This window comes from Nansenia antarctica (assembly GCF_963989245.1).
Source record: "Nansenia antarctica genome assembly, chromosome: 4".
Taxonomy (NCBI): Eukaryota; Metazoa; Chordata; class Actinopteri; order Argentiniformes; family Microstomatidae; genus Nansenia; species Nansenia antarctica.
This window is the reverse complement of record NC_137689.1, coordinates 67,445,941-67,466,424: the sequence shown is the minus strand read 5'-3', so window position 1 is coordinate 67,466,424 and position 20,484 is coordinate 67,445,941. Positions and strand designations below refer to the sequence as shown.

Sequence of the window (20,484 nt, the reverse complement as noted above, 5' to 3'; positions counted from 1 at the left end):
TCGGCGTATGGGTTGTTGTTTTCCCCTCCACTCCACCAGGCTCGGGGGCCGAGGGGCTGTCCTTTTACCACCCCGAGACCTGGTTGAGGAGTGGTGTTTCTGGAGTGGTGAAGGTTCGCCTAGACATGTGGTCTGTGGCCCTGGGGTGTAGGCCTAAACAGCTACTCTACAGCAGGCGAGGCTGGTGGAGGCAGAAACAGGCCAGAGCACTGAAGCTGGCTTCCAACTATTAGCGTGAGTGGAAATGCATGTGTGCCACTGGCCTGTTGGCTAGAGGCACCATTTTGATTGTCAGATCATTTTCCACTCAATAACTCACTAGGATACGTTTGATTAGAACAGCAGCCTACACACTATAGTTAGTCCTTCCGCTGAAGTTGTTGAACAGTCTGTTTAATAAAGTTTTTATCGAACAGGAAACATTCATTCAATCTATATCTTCCCTGGGTCTGAAACAGGAGCAGGAGGCAACATTTCAACTACTCCATCCGCTGATTGATTTTGTCTTATCTAGGCCACAGCATCATTCCAATCAATTGCAGATCCTGTTACTGGTTTCTAGCACAACCAAAAAATACATGATTTGTCTTGCACGGCAAAAACAAATGTGTTGAAACAAACAAACAAAAACAAATACAGTGAAACTTGCACATGCTTTCTTGATACACAAAAAATCAGTTCCACTGGAAACCTGCTGTCTGCATTTGATTGAGTACCAGCATCTTGGCCATGACTGACTGTGGGTTAGATGAGATCTATTGGCCGTCCAGCTGGCCTCTTACCTATGGCAGGTGCCTCTATCCCTGCCCTGCAGGTCTTCAGAGGTACAATACCCACTGATTGAAGTGGAGGTAGAGCCAATGGAAGTGGACGGGCGCGGGCAGCGGGCCCGTGGGTAGTGTGGGCGCCTGTCGGCTGAGTGATTTGGCACCCTTTCAGCTCCACACCGCCATCACCATGGCACCGGCTCATTATGGCTAATCACCTGTGGATTGCAACGAGGCGGCGCGGCGTGCTCTAGTGGTGTTCACCGAGAGGCAAACAGTAGAGCGCTGAGAGCGTAATTAAGCCGGGCCCAGAGTGTCACACAGAACATTGTGCGATAGACGTCACGCCGGCTGCAGATATTGCCTCTCACCCCCACACAAAGCGGAGGGCGAGACCGGTGTGAAAGGCTTGATTGCCCGATCACCTGACACTGTATTAGATCGCGGATAACACTTTGTTCGAGCTTGGCGTCCACTACGTACACGACACTGTCTTGTTATTTTGACGTGCAGTTACCTAAGATATCATGACGGCCTATGACTGTTTTATGCCATGTTTATGACTGTACTATTACACTGTTATGACACGCTAAAAAAATTAAGTGTTTCCGAGAACATTTAGGATGTCGTTACAGACTTGGCCTTTAGGACAAACTAGGCTAAAGGTGTGTCGGTTTCGTTTAGCTTCTGATTAGCTTTGTTCATTTCTGAGATTGATTAAGCCTAACCAATGTGGTTATATCATCGGTTACCAATGTGGTTACCAGCTGAGTGAGGCTCAATATTCACACACTTCAGAGTTCAGAGTTGTGTTCCTCCTCCAGGTATTGGTATCCTATATGATGTGAACGTGCCCATGGAGACCCCAAGGTGTGATCTGAACAGAGGAGCCAGTAGGGGAGGTTTGATCCTGTTATTGGACTGACCCTCCACCCCCCCCTACCCCCCAGCCCCTCCCCCCGCAGCCCTATTCCAGTGTTAAACTATGCCGGAAATACACCACCCAGGTAGCTAATTAAGATAAGCGTAGAAAGAAATTGGTGGTTATTGAGCCCACACTGCTCTCTGCTGTCCCTGCAGTCCGTCAAATACTTCTCCTCTATTTCCTCCCTCCCTCATTCACTCGCTTTCTGTAACTAGAGTCATCAGCACAGCACCACAAGTTGCCTCGTAGACGAAGCCTAACATTTTTGGACATCTTATCTGTGCCTGAGAAAGAAAATCGAAATGTTTTCCTGTTGTTTCTTGTTGTGTTGGTGGATTGATGTCTGTTTATTGATTATCGTTACTGGACTGATTGTAGTGTGTGTGTGTGTGTGTGTGTGTGTGTGTGTGTGTGTGTGTGTGTGTGTGTGGGCGTGGACCTCTTCATGTGTGTGCGCGTATGTGTGTGCATGCATGCATGTGTGGGTGTGTGCGTGGGTGTGCGCATGCCTGCGTGCATGGGTGACAGTGTGTGTGTGTGTGTGTGTGTGTGTGTGTGACAGAGGGTCACGTCACTGACGGACTGTTGTCTCTGTGGTGTTGCCAGGTGCCAGCCTCCCCAAGGCTGTAAAAACAGCATCTCTGGGGCAGGCTGGGAAGGCTCGATCACCCCTACTACCCGTCTCCGTGCCAACCGCCCCCGAGGTCGCTGAGGAGGGCCACAAACAGCCGGAGGACTCAGCCAATGTAAGTCTACCTTCACACGCACACACACACACACACACACACACACACACACACACACACACACACACACACACACACACTCAAACACACACACACACACACACACACACACACACACACACAAACTGTATGCACCCACACACCACACACAATTGTGTAAAATAGGGTATAGGGTAAAATACAAATAACTTCTATAGACCTGGTGGAGAGCAATGTTCACCGATCTCTTCCTCTTAATGCAGTGAAAGCAGCCTTTTTTGTTGTTAATTCTGAGTAATGGAATTGTCCTGACATTGACAGTGACAGTGGCTTTGTTCAGACAGTGTATGTGGCCTTTTCTCCGTTGGTTAGTCTGCGCTCTACAGATAGAAGAGACCCCTATTAGCCATTCTCTTCCATTACCGTAGTAGAGCAGTACGTACTGTATGTTAGCACTTTGCTTCCGGGCCGAACCTCCTACCGGATGACGTAGACATCTGTTCTAATTGCTGCTCCTTTTGTCTGAAGGACAAATAAAGGTGTTAGCAAGAGGTTCCTTCCAGAGAGGTGGGATGTAGAGTCGACGTTTCAGCACCTGAATCTCTAATTGTGGCTATGGATGTAATATCTTAAGTATGTTAAGAGAGTTGCAGGGCATTAGATCTCATTGACCATAATGATTCTAATTATCATACAGTATCTGTCACGGCGATTAGATCAAGCTGAGTTTACAGAATAGAGCTTTAGAGTGGACGAGAAATAGAATGAGTACGGACATGGTCCCTCAGACCATGGCAATTTGACTAGTACACCTCAAAGATGGCTGACAAGGAATTGTAGTCCATAATTGCCATGGTAATGGCATGTGTAGAACACAGAAAGATGCAGAAAAAGGCTGCATCATAGCAACTGAACATTCAAATGGTTATTAATACGCTAGGAAAGTCACAAACTGCAGAATGTAAACATAACTGGAGATATTCATAATTTTGGGAGACAGACTATGTAAAAGTAAATCTGAATGGATAATAACAAACTTTAGATACTGTGTGCACTGATTTGGCTAAGCTTGCAGGAATGGTAAATTGAGTAATTTACTGGAATCGACTGTCTATTTGTTACTGCACTGACTCTCTTTTGCTAGCAATCATAATGCTGACGTCTGCCTCCCAAAATGTGTGTCTCCACATTCTGAAGATTTGTAACGTACAGCCTTTCATAGTGTATAAAGATATAAGATAAAACTGCCAAATGGTACACCACAAGATGGCCGCCAGTACACACACCATGGAATGTTAATTTCAATGGGCATGTCCGCACACAGAAACACACAAACGTACACAAACGTACACACATAAACACGCACACGCACACACGCGCACACATATACCTTATTTATATAACGCTTGCCATTTTCCTGGTCTTTCCTCCTCAGGAAAGATTTGAAATATCACAGAATTCATTATTTATGCTGGCATGGGTGATGTCTGTCTTGTCTGATGAAAAGGGAACATGAACAAAGCAGTGCAGGGGAAACGTGGAAATGTAAGACAGTGCACTTGTGGATAGCAGAACAGCTTGAGACATTTGCCAGCGCAGAAGAAGCGGCATTATTAATATCTCAATAGCAACAACACTGAGAGAGAATAGACGTTAGCACTGTTACCTCATCGGAGCCACAGCAGTAACAAGAAAAGCTAAATAAGGTAGAAAGAGGGAGGGGCGGGGGTGGGGGTTGGGGGGGGGGCGACAGGCGGAGATTGCCGGCGCAAAGGTCAGCGATCCTTCTATCCATCTCACATATCTTTGTAATTGATCTGGCCTTTCCTCATCAGCCATGAAGTCGCTGGGAGTCTCTCCAAATAAATAGGCTGCCATCGATCAGCCCACTTCATATGCTCATCTCTTCTCCCTCTCTTTCACACGCTTTTAGAGTGTTTTGGGTGTGTGTGTGTGTGTGTGTGTGTGTGTGTGTGTGTGTGTGTGTGTGTGTGTGTGTGTGTGTGTGTGTGTGCGCGCGAGCATGTGTTTTTCTCATTCATCGAGGTGGACTAACCCTCACTGCAGATGAATAGAGAGAATAGAACATTACCCCTCAATTGCCTCTAAAAAGCTGTAATACATGTGAGACATGCCTTTAATATTATAATATTCTTATAAAGCATGGTAAACCATGCACTTTTATGTCACTTTTTGTGATGTTCAAGCGTTTAACTGAAGCCAATTGCAGCTTAACCGTATTCTCTTTTTTGTAAAGAGTTTTTATTATGCTCATAGTAGTCACAAGAACATCAATAATTGATCCTGGAATCTATTGCAAAAGGGCAATAGACATAGATCTTTTAACGAGCATTTACAAATTCCATTGGATTTTGAGCACCACCAGTTTGCATTTTAACTGGTTTCCCTGGAGGTCATAGCTGGGGTCTGTGTGTGTGTGTGTGTGTGTGTGTGTGTGTGTGTGTGTGTGTGTGTGTGTGTGTGTGTGTGTGTGTGTGTGTGTGTGCGTGCGTGCGTGCGTGCGTGCGTGCGTGCGTGCGTGCGTGCGTGCGTGCGTGCGTCTGTCTGTCTGTCTGTCTGTGTGTGTGTGTGTGTGTGTGTGTGTGTGTGTGTGTGTGTGTGTGTGTGTGTGCGTGCGTGTGTGTGTGTGTGTGTCTGTCTGTGTGTCTGTGTGTGTGTGTGTGTGTGTGTGTGTGTCTGTGTGTCTGTGTGTCTGTGTGTCTGTGTGTCTGTGTGTCTGTGTGTGTGTGTGTGTGTGTGTGTGTGTGTGTGAGTGTGTGTGTGTGTGTGTGTGTGTGTGTGTGTGTGTGTGTGAGAGTACACGGGTGTTAGAGAAAAGTGGCCAAATACAAAGTGTCATGGACAGGGCACCACTGTGACAGTCCATTTGGTATGCCGATGAAGAGCTAATAACAGCACTGTGATATCGATGTAGTTTACTGGGAAAACAATAAACGTTTGCATTGATCCCTGTGCAATGAAAAGGTCAGCCATAAACGGAAGCACTTAGGCCCACATGCAAGGTCATAAGTTTGTGGTTTCAAAAGTAGTGTAGTGATTGGGCCGAATTTCTAATTATTATCATTAATATATCACATTAATATATCACATTAATATATCACATTATTCATTATTCCTGTATTTTATTTATTATTATCATTATTCCATGTCCTGTAAAGAGGACACACGGTTGAGTTGCTAACTATTGGAACATACAGTATATCCAGATACTCAATATATTGAAAAGTCATTGAAAATGTACTTTGAAAATGAATGCCAATTACCAAATTAGAATTCACTTCACTTCCAGAATTGATGGACTTAAAAAAGGATTCGCCTGTAAGGACACTGCACTTAGAGATGCTTCAAAATAAATGCTCAATAATAAAAAAAAACACTACATTTAAAGTTTTACAGTAGTTTGCAAATCAGATACCATTTACTTTTTAGCCTTCGCCTTGTGGTTGTTTGTGAAATCAAAGAAACGGCTTCAGGGTATCCTGACACATCAGGTGTTATCCAGGTTATTTATCCCAGTCGTCTCTCACAGTGTATCCCCGATGGGCAGAGAAGTTTGTGTGATTCATGGGGCCTTTTTTCGTTTGCTTTTTGTCTTTCAGGTTTACGAACAGGATGACTTGAGTGAACAAATGGCTAGCCTGGAGGGACTCATGAAGCAGCTCAACGCCATCACCGGCTCAGCCTTTTAATACCGCCAGTCCTGGCAGGCCGACCCACCGCAGCACAGCAGCAGCATAGCAGCAGCATAGCAGAACTCCAGGATGGGAGGGGCACGGAGATAAGAGAGGGGGGGGGTGGGGGAGGGAGGGGGAAGACAGACACTCCTCAAACCCCCACCCCCACCCCCACCCCCCCCCCCCCCAAAAAGAAAAAACTACCCCACAGGACCTGAAAAGGAGAGGAAGGAGAACTCAAAAGATGAAGAAATTCCTTTATGTCCGTATTTCCACGTTGTTCCTTTTCAAACCGTTCCTTTTTTTTTTTTTTGTGCTCTTGTGCAGTACCGGTATTTTGGGTTTGAAGGGACAAGTGTTGAAACTGAACCTTATGGGACCATACAATATCTAGCGATCTCCGAACCACCAAAGTTTCTCCTGACCCACGTTGCCTGGTGTTGTAAGTGAGAGGGGACTCACAGTAACCAACCACTGACAGCACTCCTTCTCCTTTTATCCTGAAGTGACCACAGTGACCCTACTGACCGCCGGTACTGACCATGGGACGTAAACGGGTCAGTACTGGATCACTTCAATGACTCTACAGGGCTGCAATGCGACGTTCTCTCCATGTCTTCAAGTTTCAGATCATCTCTGCTGCTGCTCAACCAAACCTCTACCCTGGTCGCCTGCTTCTACTACCCTCGACACAACTGAGGACATCCGTTGTTGGTATTGCCAAAATGTTCGCTTTGAAGTTACGAAAAACAAACTTATAACCAATTTTTTTTGTTTCAGTCCTCCGAGTGTGGTCGCAAAACATACTGTGAATCAATGATCAACTGGTGTTGCAGGGCTTGAGAGGCTTTTTGTATGGGGAGATGCACCCTGGACAATTCATTGTTTTTGTCCTGTTGAGACCAGTGTGTTGATGCCTCATAGTAGTTACACTCATTCACCATCACTACATGAAGCATAACATGCATTGAAGCCTAAGAGATCTCTTGTATTATTTGGTTATGGCGATATTGATGGCGGTGATGATGATGATGATGATGTTGTTGGTGATGTTGGTGGTGATGACAATAATGATGACGATGATGGTGATGACAATAGTGATGATGATGATGATGATGATGATGATGATCTTTTCCACAGTTACAGTTTTCGTGAGACAAACACATGCACCTCAGTTTTGGAAGGTCAACTGTGAGGAGGGGATTTAAGATCCAGATTTGTTTTTCATTCAGAGCAGGGGGCCATTTTTATATGAAAACAATGCATATTCCATATAGTATATTTTTACATCAGCAGTTCTGTCAAAGCTGTGCAACTATTTTTAAACCAATTTATAACACCGTTCCGGCTTGTAGTCTTGTTTTACATTATGGGCAGCGATGCCTACTATGCATCACTGAGAATACATAACCTTAAGCCTTTAAACAATGCAAGGCATCCCAAAACAATTGTGATAAATGAATCCGTAATGTCCCTAAAAATAGGACATCAATATCCTCATGTTTGACTCAGTAACCCCGGTCACAGTGCTTTATTATAATTTGCCTCTATTTTCCCTATGAATATGGATAAGGAAATTCAGAGAGAGGAAGGGAGGATGCAGCATTGTCATTCAGAAGGCGTATGAACAGAGAGCACGGGGATAGAGCGGTGGAATTCATTACGCCGTTTCAAATATTAGGATTCTGACTCACGTTCTGCGATAACACCAGGAAATACCGTCGACACAAACTACCGTGTTGATATCTCTGTCAGTGGAAACATTCATGAAGGCAGAAAGGGAAGAGAAATGACACCCTCCCCGGTGAGTCAGAGATCACACCCTCATCACCTTGTTGTTAACACAATCTCTTAATTTCCTTCTTCACAAACCGTCAAGTGTGCTCTTGTGACACCGTTTGGCTTTCCTTTAACTGATCTTTTATTCTGTCCGTTTGCCCTTTAAGATTCATTTTGTTGAGAAAAATCAAGACGTTTTATGTGCCTATGCTTTTCAGTTGTTGTTGTTTTTTTGTGTTTTTTTTTTTCTTCTCTTTTTTATTTGTATGGAGATCTGTGTGAAAACGTAAAATGTGATTTTGTCTCTTGCCTAGCCCTTAACGCAGGGTACAGATGAGCTCACAATGTTCGGTCAAGACTTTCTCCCCGAGAGGACAAAGCAGCGTGGCTCTATATTTTCTGGTATGCTGTACATGTGTATTTTACCATGGAGTAAGGATGGCTGCAGCAAGACAACATGAAAATATGCTGTTTTTTTATTGTACAGTTCCATAGAGCAATTGAAGGACAACTTGCTAGTTAACAGATTGACCGTGGGGCTGGGTGCAGGGGGAGGGGAGGGGAGGGTGGGGATTGGGGGTACTTTTTATGATCAAATTTAATATATTATTTAGAGTGCTCCTTATAAACTATTATTTATGATGAAGACAATGTGATCATTCTGGGAAAATGTTTAGTTTAGTTTAGAAAAAAGTCAAATTGGAGATCCCATTCCAGTCTTGTTCTTGATACAGTTTGAAAGGTGTCCCGTCCCGTTCCGACCCACAATGCCCTCTTTCTGTTCAGCCACTTCAGGATAGCACTTCCTCTCATTGCAGATATGATAATTACCCACAATCCCAGGGTACTGTTTTGATATGGCCACTTTGTTTTCTTCATAATACCATTGAGTCGTTTCGTTGCCAAATGACATACAGTACTAGTACACATCCATCCAGCCATTATATCACAAAACGGACAAACTCTCTTTGCCGTAGCGCAATCATATGGCTTACACTTATTGCTCACTTTTAATTTCTTAGTTTCAATTACATTTGGCCAAAAATTACAAATAGTGTGTCCAACCTGAAATAGTGAACCATGATGGAGCAGTGTATTTACCCCCCCCCCCCCCACACACACACACACACACACACACACACACACAACTTACTTTATTTGGGGAGGCCCTGACAAACGTTTCATTTGTCTCTCTCCACCCAGAACTAAAATGGTGTATCTGTGCTGATTCCCTGTCAGCAGTAGTGCATCGGACTGGATGTGAATCCTGAAAGTGAAAGGAGACGGGAGTCCCTGAAATGGAAGAGGGTTGGGCATCTCAACCGATGGGCGTCTGAAATTAAAGTCATTGTCATGTCAATATAACTGCAACCATGACTGTTGACAGGACTGATCCACACCCACACAGCACTTGGTTGACTCACCCATATTTACCAATCTCCTTCCTGAGATCCCCTGAATACAGTACTTAAAAGTCAACGCATCCGTTCCTTCCTACCTTCCTTGGAGTAATCGCTCACGATAACTCATCTGGATAGGTGTAAGATGGGGGTTCCACCACATTTCTTTCACTAATCCAGTTACATCAGGTCAGTGATTACCTCAAGGAAGGAAGACGGGATGCATCTTTGAATTTAAAAAATCAGGCCTAATATTCCCTGAGGCAGTGAGGCAAGACTAGAGTTTTGGGTAGCTTAGCTCTGAGACTTTTCAAAGACAGGAGAAGTGCTCGCTGTGTAGGGCCGGGAGTCGGAGCATTTCACCACTGGGTGATCCAAGGTGACTTTGAGCCTGCCAAATGTGCTGATGAGCTGATGTGTGAGATAATGGGATATTGGGTTTACCTAATGAACTATCAGTGTGCCATTACAAGGATGGTAGCCCCCCTCCACCCCACACCCCACACCCCACAATGTGGACCAGTGCCCATTATGGATTCTAGGCTATGGTTCTGTGGTTTGTCTGGCAAAGAAAACATTCCTGAGAGAGTCATTGGTCATCAAGACGTTTCTGCTCACCCCTGAGGGGTTGGGTGATAGGTGAAGAACAAAGTGGCAGGGATATTACAGTCCTAACTCTTATATAGTCATTCAGTAGAACACCCGACATCCAACCCAGGGCTAGTCTCTCTTTTTACTGACTAAACTCTCAGATTACAGTTAGGTCAGGTGAAATATATGGGAAGGAGTCCTAAGTATATGTATTTTGAGTCCATCCTTAAAATTGTCAAATTTTAGAATTGTTAACCAAATTAGATTAGTGATTGCAATATTAAAGTGTACATTTAGTTCATTTTGAGTGAAGAAGACGTTGCATACCTTAAAAAGTAAGAAAATCTTCTGGCTGTTTCTACCCACGACGTTGTATACAATTGCTGGTTTTGTAATGCACTGTAGAGCAGTCCAATGTTCCTTTTTTATAGAAATGTTATTTCAATGGTGCATTCTTTTTGTTTGATAAATAAAGTTTTGATACAAAATGCCATTTGTCATATGTCATCTCTTTTGAGTGTTGATAAAGACTGACTGAAAAGCTTCTCAAGCGAGCCATCTCTTTTTGGAAACGAGGTGTCAGCTACCGTATGTTAGCTGCCATGATGATTGAGGGCAGTGACAATTGATTAGTAGAGGAAGCAAGGCAAGACATGATTATAAAATGTTAAGGAGAGCGTTGATACAAACTGCACGTCATTTACCGTGTTACAGAATTATAAACGGAATCTCTTCATCTTAGTCAAATGTGAATTCCACATAATCAATCAAATAATGCTGTCATAAAACAATATCTGGAACCGATCGTGATTGTCTCCGACATTGAACTTATAGCTGTATCGTTGATGTTTTTTTGTACTCGTGACCATGGACATGTTGTCAAAGACATCCTGTCGATGGCGTGTGATTTATTCATAGATAGTTCCCCCTTATATAACCTGTCAGGTCAGGTGAACTGGCCCCTGTAGGAGCTCCTCTAACACTGTCATGACCTGTGCATGTTCCTGAATATCAAGATGTATTACTGGTTGCTACCGTGTCACCTTCCTGCTAGTCTGTTTAATGCACACACACACACACACACACATCATTAGTTGCAGTGAGAAACCATGTGAATAATGTGGTGTAGGATGTTTATGGATTCACGGTCATTAGCTGTTTGGGAAGAGGAGGATATTTCTCTAGTGTAGGTCAGTTGAGCTTCGGCCATGGTGACTAAGGAGTTGATCCTTTAATGATGTCATTCTGTGACTTGAGTGCTTGCCCCCAAAAAAGTATGTATTTGTGGAACATCTGAAAACGATGTTCACATTGTGTGTTGCTACTGTAGAATCTTCAGCTCGAGGCTGAATCAAAAACAATCCATTGAATTGCTTAGTTTCAGAATAACCAATATAAATGTGGGATCTAGAGGTATGTTGTAAATGCATCAAACCTTAAAGGTTTTGCACCTCAGATTTGGACCTGATTGCTGCAGTCAAGGTTGTTTTTAAGGCCAGAATTTTTCAGCGCAATTGATGGCATTTGGCCTGCTAATTGTCATGAACACACCTCTATTTCTGCTACTCCATCCACTTGGATGTGCGCAGGCGAGACAGCGCTCCAGCGCTGTGGTAATTTCACCTGCTACCAGTGCTGTGGTAATTTTACCTGTTACTAGCGCTGTGGTAATTTGACCTGTTACCGGCTCTGTGGTAATTTCACCTGTTACCGCTGATACAACTTCAGACAATGTACCTTCAATTGCTTTAAATCCTTTTCTCTATTTCTTTGTGTCTATCTAACTTTAAACCCTTTGACACCAACCCACATATGTCTCAGATACAGAATCAGGGGACTGATTAACATACATCTATCATAACAACAATTTCAGATGATGAATAAACATATATACACAGTGAGTGTTTTACCAACCAAGGAGCACACTTTAATTACATTTCCACAATGGCACATGTCATGTGTGAAAGGGCAGCTAGGTTAACGCTGTGAGAAACGAGGCAAGGCAAGACAAGGCACGTTTAATTGTATAGCACATTTCATACAACAGGGGCAATTCAAAGTGCTTTACATATAGCATCAAAAAATAATACAGACACACCATTAAAGGGATGGTGCAGTACTGTACATAAAATGGACCGGTAAGAAGTACAGCCAGTGGATGCGGTGAGCTGCGGGCTGCCTCCTGATAGATTAAGTGAGTGATGAAGGCATATGTCTGACAAACTGGGCTGATTAATGACAGCAGACAAGAACATATGCCGTGACAGCCGCTCCACTGGTGGGGTACTGGGAGGGAGAGGCTAGTAAAAACGCCTTCTGTTTTGGGGGGGGGGTTTTGGTCTTTCATCAGCCCACAGGTTGTGTCTGTCTGTGTGACTGACCGACTGACTGGCTGAGAACAGACAGAGTCTCTGCTGGATAGAACAGTGCTTCAAGGTGCAATTTGTAAGGTTGTTTTGTCCACAATGGTCACAGGATGAAATCCACAAACAGTTGGTGTCAAAAAATAAAATCAGTTAAGCCAATCAGAGCGTTGTACACTTGCCCCCTAAGCCCTCCCTGGGTTCATATGTTTTTTCCAGAATTGTGATTGCACCTTTAAATGGCCTTACAATGTGTATATAACATCAGAGGCACATTGATTCTTACTCAGAATTAAGTAAGATGGACACACATAAATCGTTGTAATTACAATGTGGTTACTGTAGTAACAACTGTAATAACAACACAAACTAACACTTACAGCTCTTTGTAATCTTCAGTGAGATGCTTATGTGCCTGTATGTGTATGACATCATCGCATGATGAATCAACCATAATACCCTCCTAACTATGAACTTGAATACTGATAGTGAATATCAAATAATTACTGAAAATCTATTTCAGAAATTCAAAGAGAAAGCACAGACTTTGTTGTTGAAGAGAAAGTATTTTCATAACAGAAACATTAGCTTGAACACTGAGGTTATCTTTTGTGAATAAACACTCAGGTATTTTCATCTGTCCTTCAAAGCCAAGCAAAGATGAAAAGAAAAAATTGTGTATTTTTGAGCGTGTGTACTAAGCAATTACACACACATTATAAGTGCACATTTTTTTATGTTTCCTTGAAAGTTTTTAATCCTCGAACATTAAAAGTCCATGAATGGATCAAATGTACCTTAGTATTTTACCAGCCCTGATTTGCTCTGTGAAATTGCTGGTCTAAGTAAATTGCTGGAGGATATTTTCTTCCCAGACTGCATGGAATAGATTAAAATAATTGTGCTGGCAAACATTTCGACATCCCCGGTGCAATTGCATTCGCCACGAGGTACTGTATCATCCTATATTACCTCACCAACAAATTACAATAATCTTCTATAATGCCAGTGAACTGATGCAGTAACATCATACATAGACCTCATCTACTACAGAGTCTCCATAGGGTGCCCTTGGAAGTACAGTAGTGTATGCTGTTTAGAACTACACATAGCAGTGACAGAGTCGTGGCTCAGTGGTAGCACTCTGGACATCAGCACACAACCAGGGGTGTTTGATACCATTACTCCTTCCTTTCTATTCACAACAATGAGCTCATCCTACGATTTCTACCTCCACCAGCCCCCTGCCACACATGTATACTCCCGCCAAGGTCCTGGGTACAATTCTCAAGCCTGCCCACTCTGCCCTGTGCTCCCTCTCACCTGTTCTGTGTTTCCAACTGTCTAAATAAATGTGAACAAAATGAAGACACTAATCTCCCCCAGTAGACAGAATGAAAGAGCATAGTACAGTATCTATTATCACCGAAATCATTACTGAGATTTGGCTGAAAGCACCCTTGATACCACTTCGCCGCACATCCATGATATGGGACTTCCTCAAAGACTTCCAGTTAGCGTGGGTACTTAAGCAGTTAGTACCCACAAAAGAGTGGAGTCGATTTTTTTTTAGAGGCGATTAACAGTGCTACTGTTACAGTGAAGTGCTGTTTAGAGGCATTGCTCTCACATTGCTCTCATCTCTGTTCAAATAGATCAAAAGCAAAGACAGCCAACCCCCGGTCCTCTCGGCCGCCTGTCTGTCCTGCTCTGTCCAGCTCCATGTGTGTTTGATGCCATTCCTCATTCCATTCCATGCGTTACAATGAGCCCCGTGAGCACCTCAGATGTCTACCTACACCAGCCTCCCCAGACATGCAGCATACACGTGGATACAGATGAAACTGCACATGGCTAAGAAGCAGCAAAACCAAACCCTTTACAGTAGTTACTGGGATCAATGCACAAGTACCGTTGGCTCATGGACATCCGTGGCGTAGTCAGAATTAGACTGTTTGAGCCTTTCACACTTCTGTAAAGATGTGTGCAGCTGGGTTGCACGGCCCACCACTTAGCCTTTAGCTTAGCATCGACACAGAGGTCAATGGAGCGTATGAATTATTATAGATATGTGCTTTTCACATGCAGGCTCGCCCACACAGCCAGCTGTGTGCAGTTTAGCCATGTTGACCCCTCACACGCCTATGACTGTTACTGTACAGTATAGTATGGTGAAACGTAATGGTCTGTGCAGTAGGGGGCTTGATGATGGTGATCGACAACACGGGAGGTTGTTGGAGGCATAAAACGGAGGACGGGCTCATTGTAATGCATGGAATGGAATGAGGAATGGTATCAAACATGTGTGTAATGCATAGAATGGAATGAGGAATGGTATGAAACACTCATTCATCATCCCATGCATTACAATGAGCCCATCCCCCAATTTCAGCCAGTGATCAGAGCATCAAACTGTGATATGGAAAAGGATAGCGGAGGAGAATAGTTGCCCTATTATACATACTGTATGAGCACACATGAGTGAATAACAACAAAGAGAATTCTTGATATTTGAGCTTTTAATGTTTCACAGGGCAGAGCTAACATCATCTGCACATGCTGTTGTTTTCCTCTAAGAACAGGCAATGAACCGGTGAACAGAGGACTCTCTGAACAAATATATTTCAGCTGGTGGCTTGTTAGAGAAATCAAACGGTTTTAAGCTATTGTTGACCTGATGGCCAGCTCTTGCGCCGCAGTCTGCCAACATCAGATTAGCCAGAGCATTATTTCCCTACAGTAACATTTGTTGTGTTCTATGAAAATCTCAAACTGGCAAAGAGGATGATGAGTATGGAGGCAGACTGTGTATGGGTGTGTGTGTGTGTGTGTGTGTGTGTGTGTGTGTGTGTGTGTGTGTGTGTGTGCGTGCGTGCGTGCGTGCGTGCGTGCGTGCGTGCGTGCGTGCGTGCGTGCGTGCGTGCGTGCGTGCGTGTGTGTGTGTGTTTTGGTTTGTCTCGTTAAAACCAGCCACTCATGGACAGAGAGGAGACACAGGAGGCCAACAGATCAATTGTAGCCCTGGGTGGGCCAGTACTTCAGCATTACAGGCTCTTTCTGGGCCCCCGAAGCATTTGGATGGCCCAGAAACACACAGACATACACATACACACAGGCCCTGTAGTCCCAATAGTCTCCATAATATAACCAAAACATACACACACACACACACACACACACACACAAACACACACTTACACACACATAAACCTCCAATTGGGGCCTCAATTACACAAACTTTATTGTTTACCTCAAAGTGCCAATGCTGTCATAATACAGCATGAACAACAACAACAACATGGTAGAAACTAGACTCATAAAAAAACTAGTATCATTACAGATATGAGAAATTTGCCAGATACGGTAATAATATGATTATGATAGGTTGATTTTATGTCATTATCCGTAATCAGGGGAAAGTTGCTGCAAGCATGCATTTCTCATGTCTCAAGTACTCACCTGCAGTATAGGCTTACAGTAATTTCTGAGCATTTAAAGCACATCCATGCTCATTCAAAAAGAGATTATGTAAATGTATATTAAAAAATGTTTTGGAATATCAATTCCGACAATTAACTCACGTTAACTGCTATGAATATGAATGCAGAATTAACCAACTGAAATCTACCTGCTTGATTACTTTCCTTTTGAGACCATTCTCATCAAAGGAATCAATAGTGACGGCACAATAAGTGATTTGAATGCGTTGTCACTTTGCTTTGTCTAACACTTTGTTTTCTCTGTGATTGGCTTTGTTCTCCTGTGAGACATCTCACCATAGTGACGTTTTCCCTCATCACAGAACATCGTGCTCATACGTACATAAGGACACAATTGTAAAAACACCCATCGGGATCCATTTTGGATCCCATAGTGAATCATGCACATCTAAACAGTGTGCGATTGATTTTCTCAAATCACACACACACCACTCACTGGATGTCTTTCCACTCAAAGGTTAAATAAGTGACTGGGGGCAGAACCCACTGGAAGACTGGGTTGATAGGGAAGACAGGGTTGATCTGAGCAATACAGACCTCCAGAGGTCCCCGTCTGGTTTAGCGATGTTGGGTCTATGATGCTCTCTCTCTCTCTCTCTCTCTCTCTTCCTCTCTCTCTCTCTCTCTTCCTCTCTCTCTCTCTCTCTCTCTCTCTCTCTCTCTTTATGCCTCTCTCTCTCTCTTTATGCCTCTCTCTCTGTCTTTATCCTCTTTATGCCTCTCTCTCTCTCTCTTTTTGCCTCTCTCTCTCTCCCTCCCTCTTCCTGTTCTCTCTCTCTCTTTTTATCTCCCTCCCTTTTTCCTTCTCTCTCTCTCTCCCTCCCTCCTTCTCTCTCTCTCCCTCCCTCCTTCTCTCTCTCTCCCCTCTCTCTATCGCTCTCTCTCCCTCCCTCCCTCTGTCCTTGTCTCTCTCTTTTTGTCCTCCTTTCCTGGTCAAGCTATAATAATAATAATAATAATAATAATAATAATAATAATAAAGCGACCACAAACAGAACATCGTTTATACATCAGTGAATCCGTCACAGTGTGTGAGTTAGGAGGTGGTGCGCTCTATGCAGAAGCGCTCTGGCGTCCCACTGCCTTTGAATTGTTTACATAAGATCCTATGTTTGTGTTGTGTCTCTCTGAGTTACCCTCAACAACCACATCATCGAATTATGACACATTTGCTCGCGTTAGCGTTGCACGCTGCCTTTCGGATTCATACCATAACAACTTTGAAATCGTATTGAGCAGGGGGAACTGTTGAACTGTGGTCGTGTTCAGTATGGACATTCATTGTGAGGAAAGTTGGCTCTAGGGGGTGCTTATATGTCTAGGGGGTGCTTATATATCCGTTTTCCATGCCCCCGGGGAATCCCAGCAAACAGGGTTTCCGCTATTCACCACCGGTCTAATTCAATCTGTTTTATTATCCTAACTTGTATCCCTGTCACCTCGGTTTAACATTACAGCTTGTTGCCTTTTCTACAAATGCTATGATGGCCAAGGAGGAACTGGAAGACTTAGATTCACACACCATGTCTCCTATGCGCACATTGCATTCAGAACCCACATTCTTATTGGCTCTGATAGGAATGAACTAGGGTTGTGTCGAAGATGAGGCAGGTTGTTTGTATACCATCCAGGCTATTACCCTTCAATACGGTTTATGTTTGCTGGGTTATGACCTTTGAATATGGAAAGGACTGTTTGAACCAAGCTAATTTGGAATTTCCTCCCTTATTTAACCTACAGCATATAGGTCCTTTGAATTCATTTTGGCTTATCACTCTGTGAGAGTTTCATCAACCTCCAACCATTAAAGGTGACTTCTGGAATACACAGAGTAGAGGACCACTGACTTGATTAACTCAGAACACCGTTAAAAAAGAATTCATTTTCAACTGTCATTTTTGAAGAGTCTGCAGGTACTTTGTGGCAAAGGCCTGGTCTGAAATAATGAGTGTTTCTTGGTGGGTTTCACATTAAAGTTGCTTATTTCCAAACTGCATGCTTTAGTGATCCCCCACAATGGCACTTGTCTCAGCTCACACACAATTATGCGTCTCAATTTTCTCCGTACCCCCTGCATCTGAACCAGCCCGGATATGTGGCTGGTATTAACATATTGAAAGCCCTGGAAATCATTTGTAAAATGCATGACTTCAGATGCCTCTGTCAAGTCTCCATCTGCAAGTACAGAATGAACAAACAGCATTGAGTATGTACGCGTGTGTGCGTGTGTGTGTGTGTGCGTGTGTGTGTGTGTTTTTGTGTGTGTCTGGGTGTGCATGGTTGTAATGCTAGCATGTATGTGTGTGTCTGTGTGTGTGCGTGTGCATTAGCACATGTTTATGATTGCACGTGCTGTGTGTGTGTGTGTGTGTGTGTGTGTGTGTGTGTGTGCGTGCGTGTGTGCGTGTGTGCGTATGTGTGTGTACGAGTGAGTGCGAGTGAGTGTGTGCGTGCGTGCATGTATTTGTGGAGATGAGAGGTGAGGGGGGACTAGCTGAGGAGTTCTGGCACAGAAGCAGATTGTGATGTGAAGCAGCACATTGAGGCCTGTTTGTAGAGCTGCTGGTGCACCAGTCAGATAGTCTGACATTACTGTCAATCACCCTGGTCGATGGGGAGTGTGGGCTGGGGTCCACTGAGAGCACGGCGGTGCAGGCAGTGAGAGACCGGGAGTGAAGGGAGGCATTGATTTTAGTGTGTGTGTGCGTAATGAGGCCGCAGGCGAGAGAGCATCACCCCCAAGGAACCTTCTGGAAACCCCTTTCACATCCTGCATTGTTCTGAGGATTTTTAGGAGCTCAAAGTTATTTAAAATTATTTCCAAAAGCTCCACAATGTTATGTAGACACCACTGAAAAGGGAATATCTGGCATTTCGCATATTGTACATAAGGTTCAGAGATAGGAAATGTTAGAATAGGTATAGCATAGCATAGAGTACAGCACAGTGTTTTATTTGTATAGTATAGTATAGTAGTATAGTATAGTGGATAGTGTACATAGCCTTTATTTATGTAAACCAGCTCTTTTCCCTTCTTGTTTTTAGTTTTTTTTTTTTTCCTAGCACCAGGGGAGCCCCCCCTCCCAAATTTCGTTGTTTGGTACCTGTACTATATTAATGACAATAAAGACCATTCATTCATTCATTCATTCATTCATTCATTCATTCATTCATTCATATTGACATGTATGGAATGAAGAATCTGCACCCATCGGGAGTAGGCCTAAGAGAGATTTTCTTTATTTTTTTCTTCCTTTTTTTTTTTGCCTTTGTACATCAAGTCCAGGCTAGCTATTTTGAAACATGCTGGGATTGTCGAGGTAGATAGCACGGGCAGATTAATTGATCTATCAAATGTAAAGTTTAGCTTTAGGGTAAGATTGACCTTTCTGAGAGCCGCCTTGAAATGGTAAAGCAATTGGCTCAGAAGGCAACGGAAGGTTTTCTGTGCCGAAATACATAGCCGCACCTCGAGGTTCAACATCAGTGAAACACGTGAAGGGATTATCATAATCGAAAGTCAATCAAAGTCTGATATCCGAATGATTTCGTTCCACATCAGATATTTCATCAACACTTCAGGCTCAACAGATTTTCCAATCATTGATTAGTTGGCTCATTATATAACAGGATTCGTGTACAGTATGAATAACATTATATGCAACAGTCTTGGTTACGAACGTCATTAACCCCACAGCTGGTGTATCATTAGGCTGCTAGACCGGTGTAGCTGGGATCTGATCATTAAAGACCAGCACACATATTGTTTGCACCAGAGAGAAGTTTTGTGGGGTCAGCTGTCAAACGTGCGTGTGTGGATGTATCAACTCGTCTGGGACGTATTCTGACAGTTTAGAGGGGTTTAATAACGGTTTTAATGCATTTAAGATAAGTAGAAAATATGTTTAGACACAGACCGCATTTAGCTGTGTTAAAGGACAGCGATGTATCGACGCAATTTAAACCACCTCTTCTGCATGAATAACTATGCTAGACTACATGGAATCTCAGACTAAATGACGGTCTGGTACATATTTTGACAATCTACAGGCGTTTAGGGTATTAATTTAAACTCAACGTGCTGCTAGACTAAAACAGGTTTAGACACAGACCGCATTTATCTGGGTTAAAGGACAGCGACGTATAGACGCAATTTAAACCACCACTTCTGCTATGATAACTATGCTAGACTATATGAATCTCATACTACATGACGTCTGGGACGTATTCTGACAGTTAAGAGGGGTTTAATAACGGTTTTAATGCATTTAAGATAAGTAGAAAATATAGCCGTAATATAGCTGGTTTATATGATGGCCAAGCGTAGACGCGAGGTTGAAAAGACGTCTATTGCTCACTGGGTTAGATCACACATAATAATGCCCCATAATAATCCCTTTCAGTTTAGAAAACAGAGCAGGGGCCCGGCAGCGTTAATCCGACAGGTTCGTCCCCCAGTCTGCCGTGAGAGAGTAATTAATCATATTTGGAAATTAAATCCCGGAATTACGTTCTGAAAAGCCGCTAAAAGGTGTGAATCCATTTCCTCCGTTGTGTTTCTGTCTCTGCATGGCCCCATTAGCCTTAATGATTCATGACAGACAGGGAAATGATCAGACTCTCGTTCTCTTTGGGTGAGAAGCTGAGATATCGAGTGGGGGAAATAAGTATTGAACACATCAACATTTTGTCCAGTAAATGTATTTCCAATGAGTCTACTCTATTCAAGTGACATGTGC

The 20,484-nt window shown here is 43.4% G+C and overlaps 1 protein-coding gene across 1 annotated transcript in view; it reads left to right on the top strand.

The window, feature by feature from the left end:
* The window catches only part of dcc (DCC netrin 1 receptor), a gene marked incomplete at both ends in the record, with an annotated part of 204,317 nt that extends 198,190 nt beyond the window's left edge, over nt 1–6,127 (top strand). The window contains 2 exons of the mRNA XM_080528242.1: nt 2,299–2,438; nt 6,038–6,127. Of these exons, the coding sequence (XP_080384368.1) occupies nt 2,299–2,438; nt 6,038–6,127 (230 nt within the window). The remainder of the gene's footprint in view (nt 1–2,298; nt 2,439–6,037) is intronic.
* Nucleotides 6,128–20,484: the final 14,357 nt, after the last annotated feature.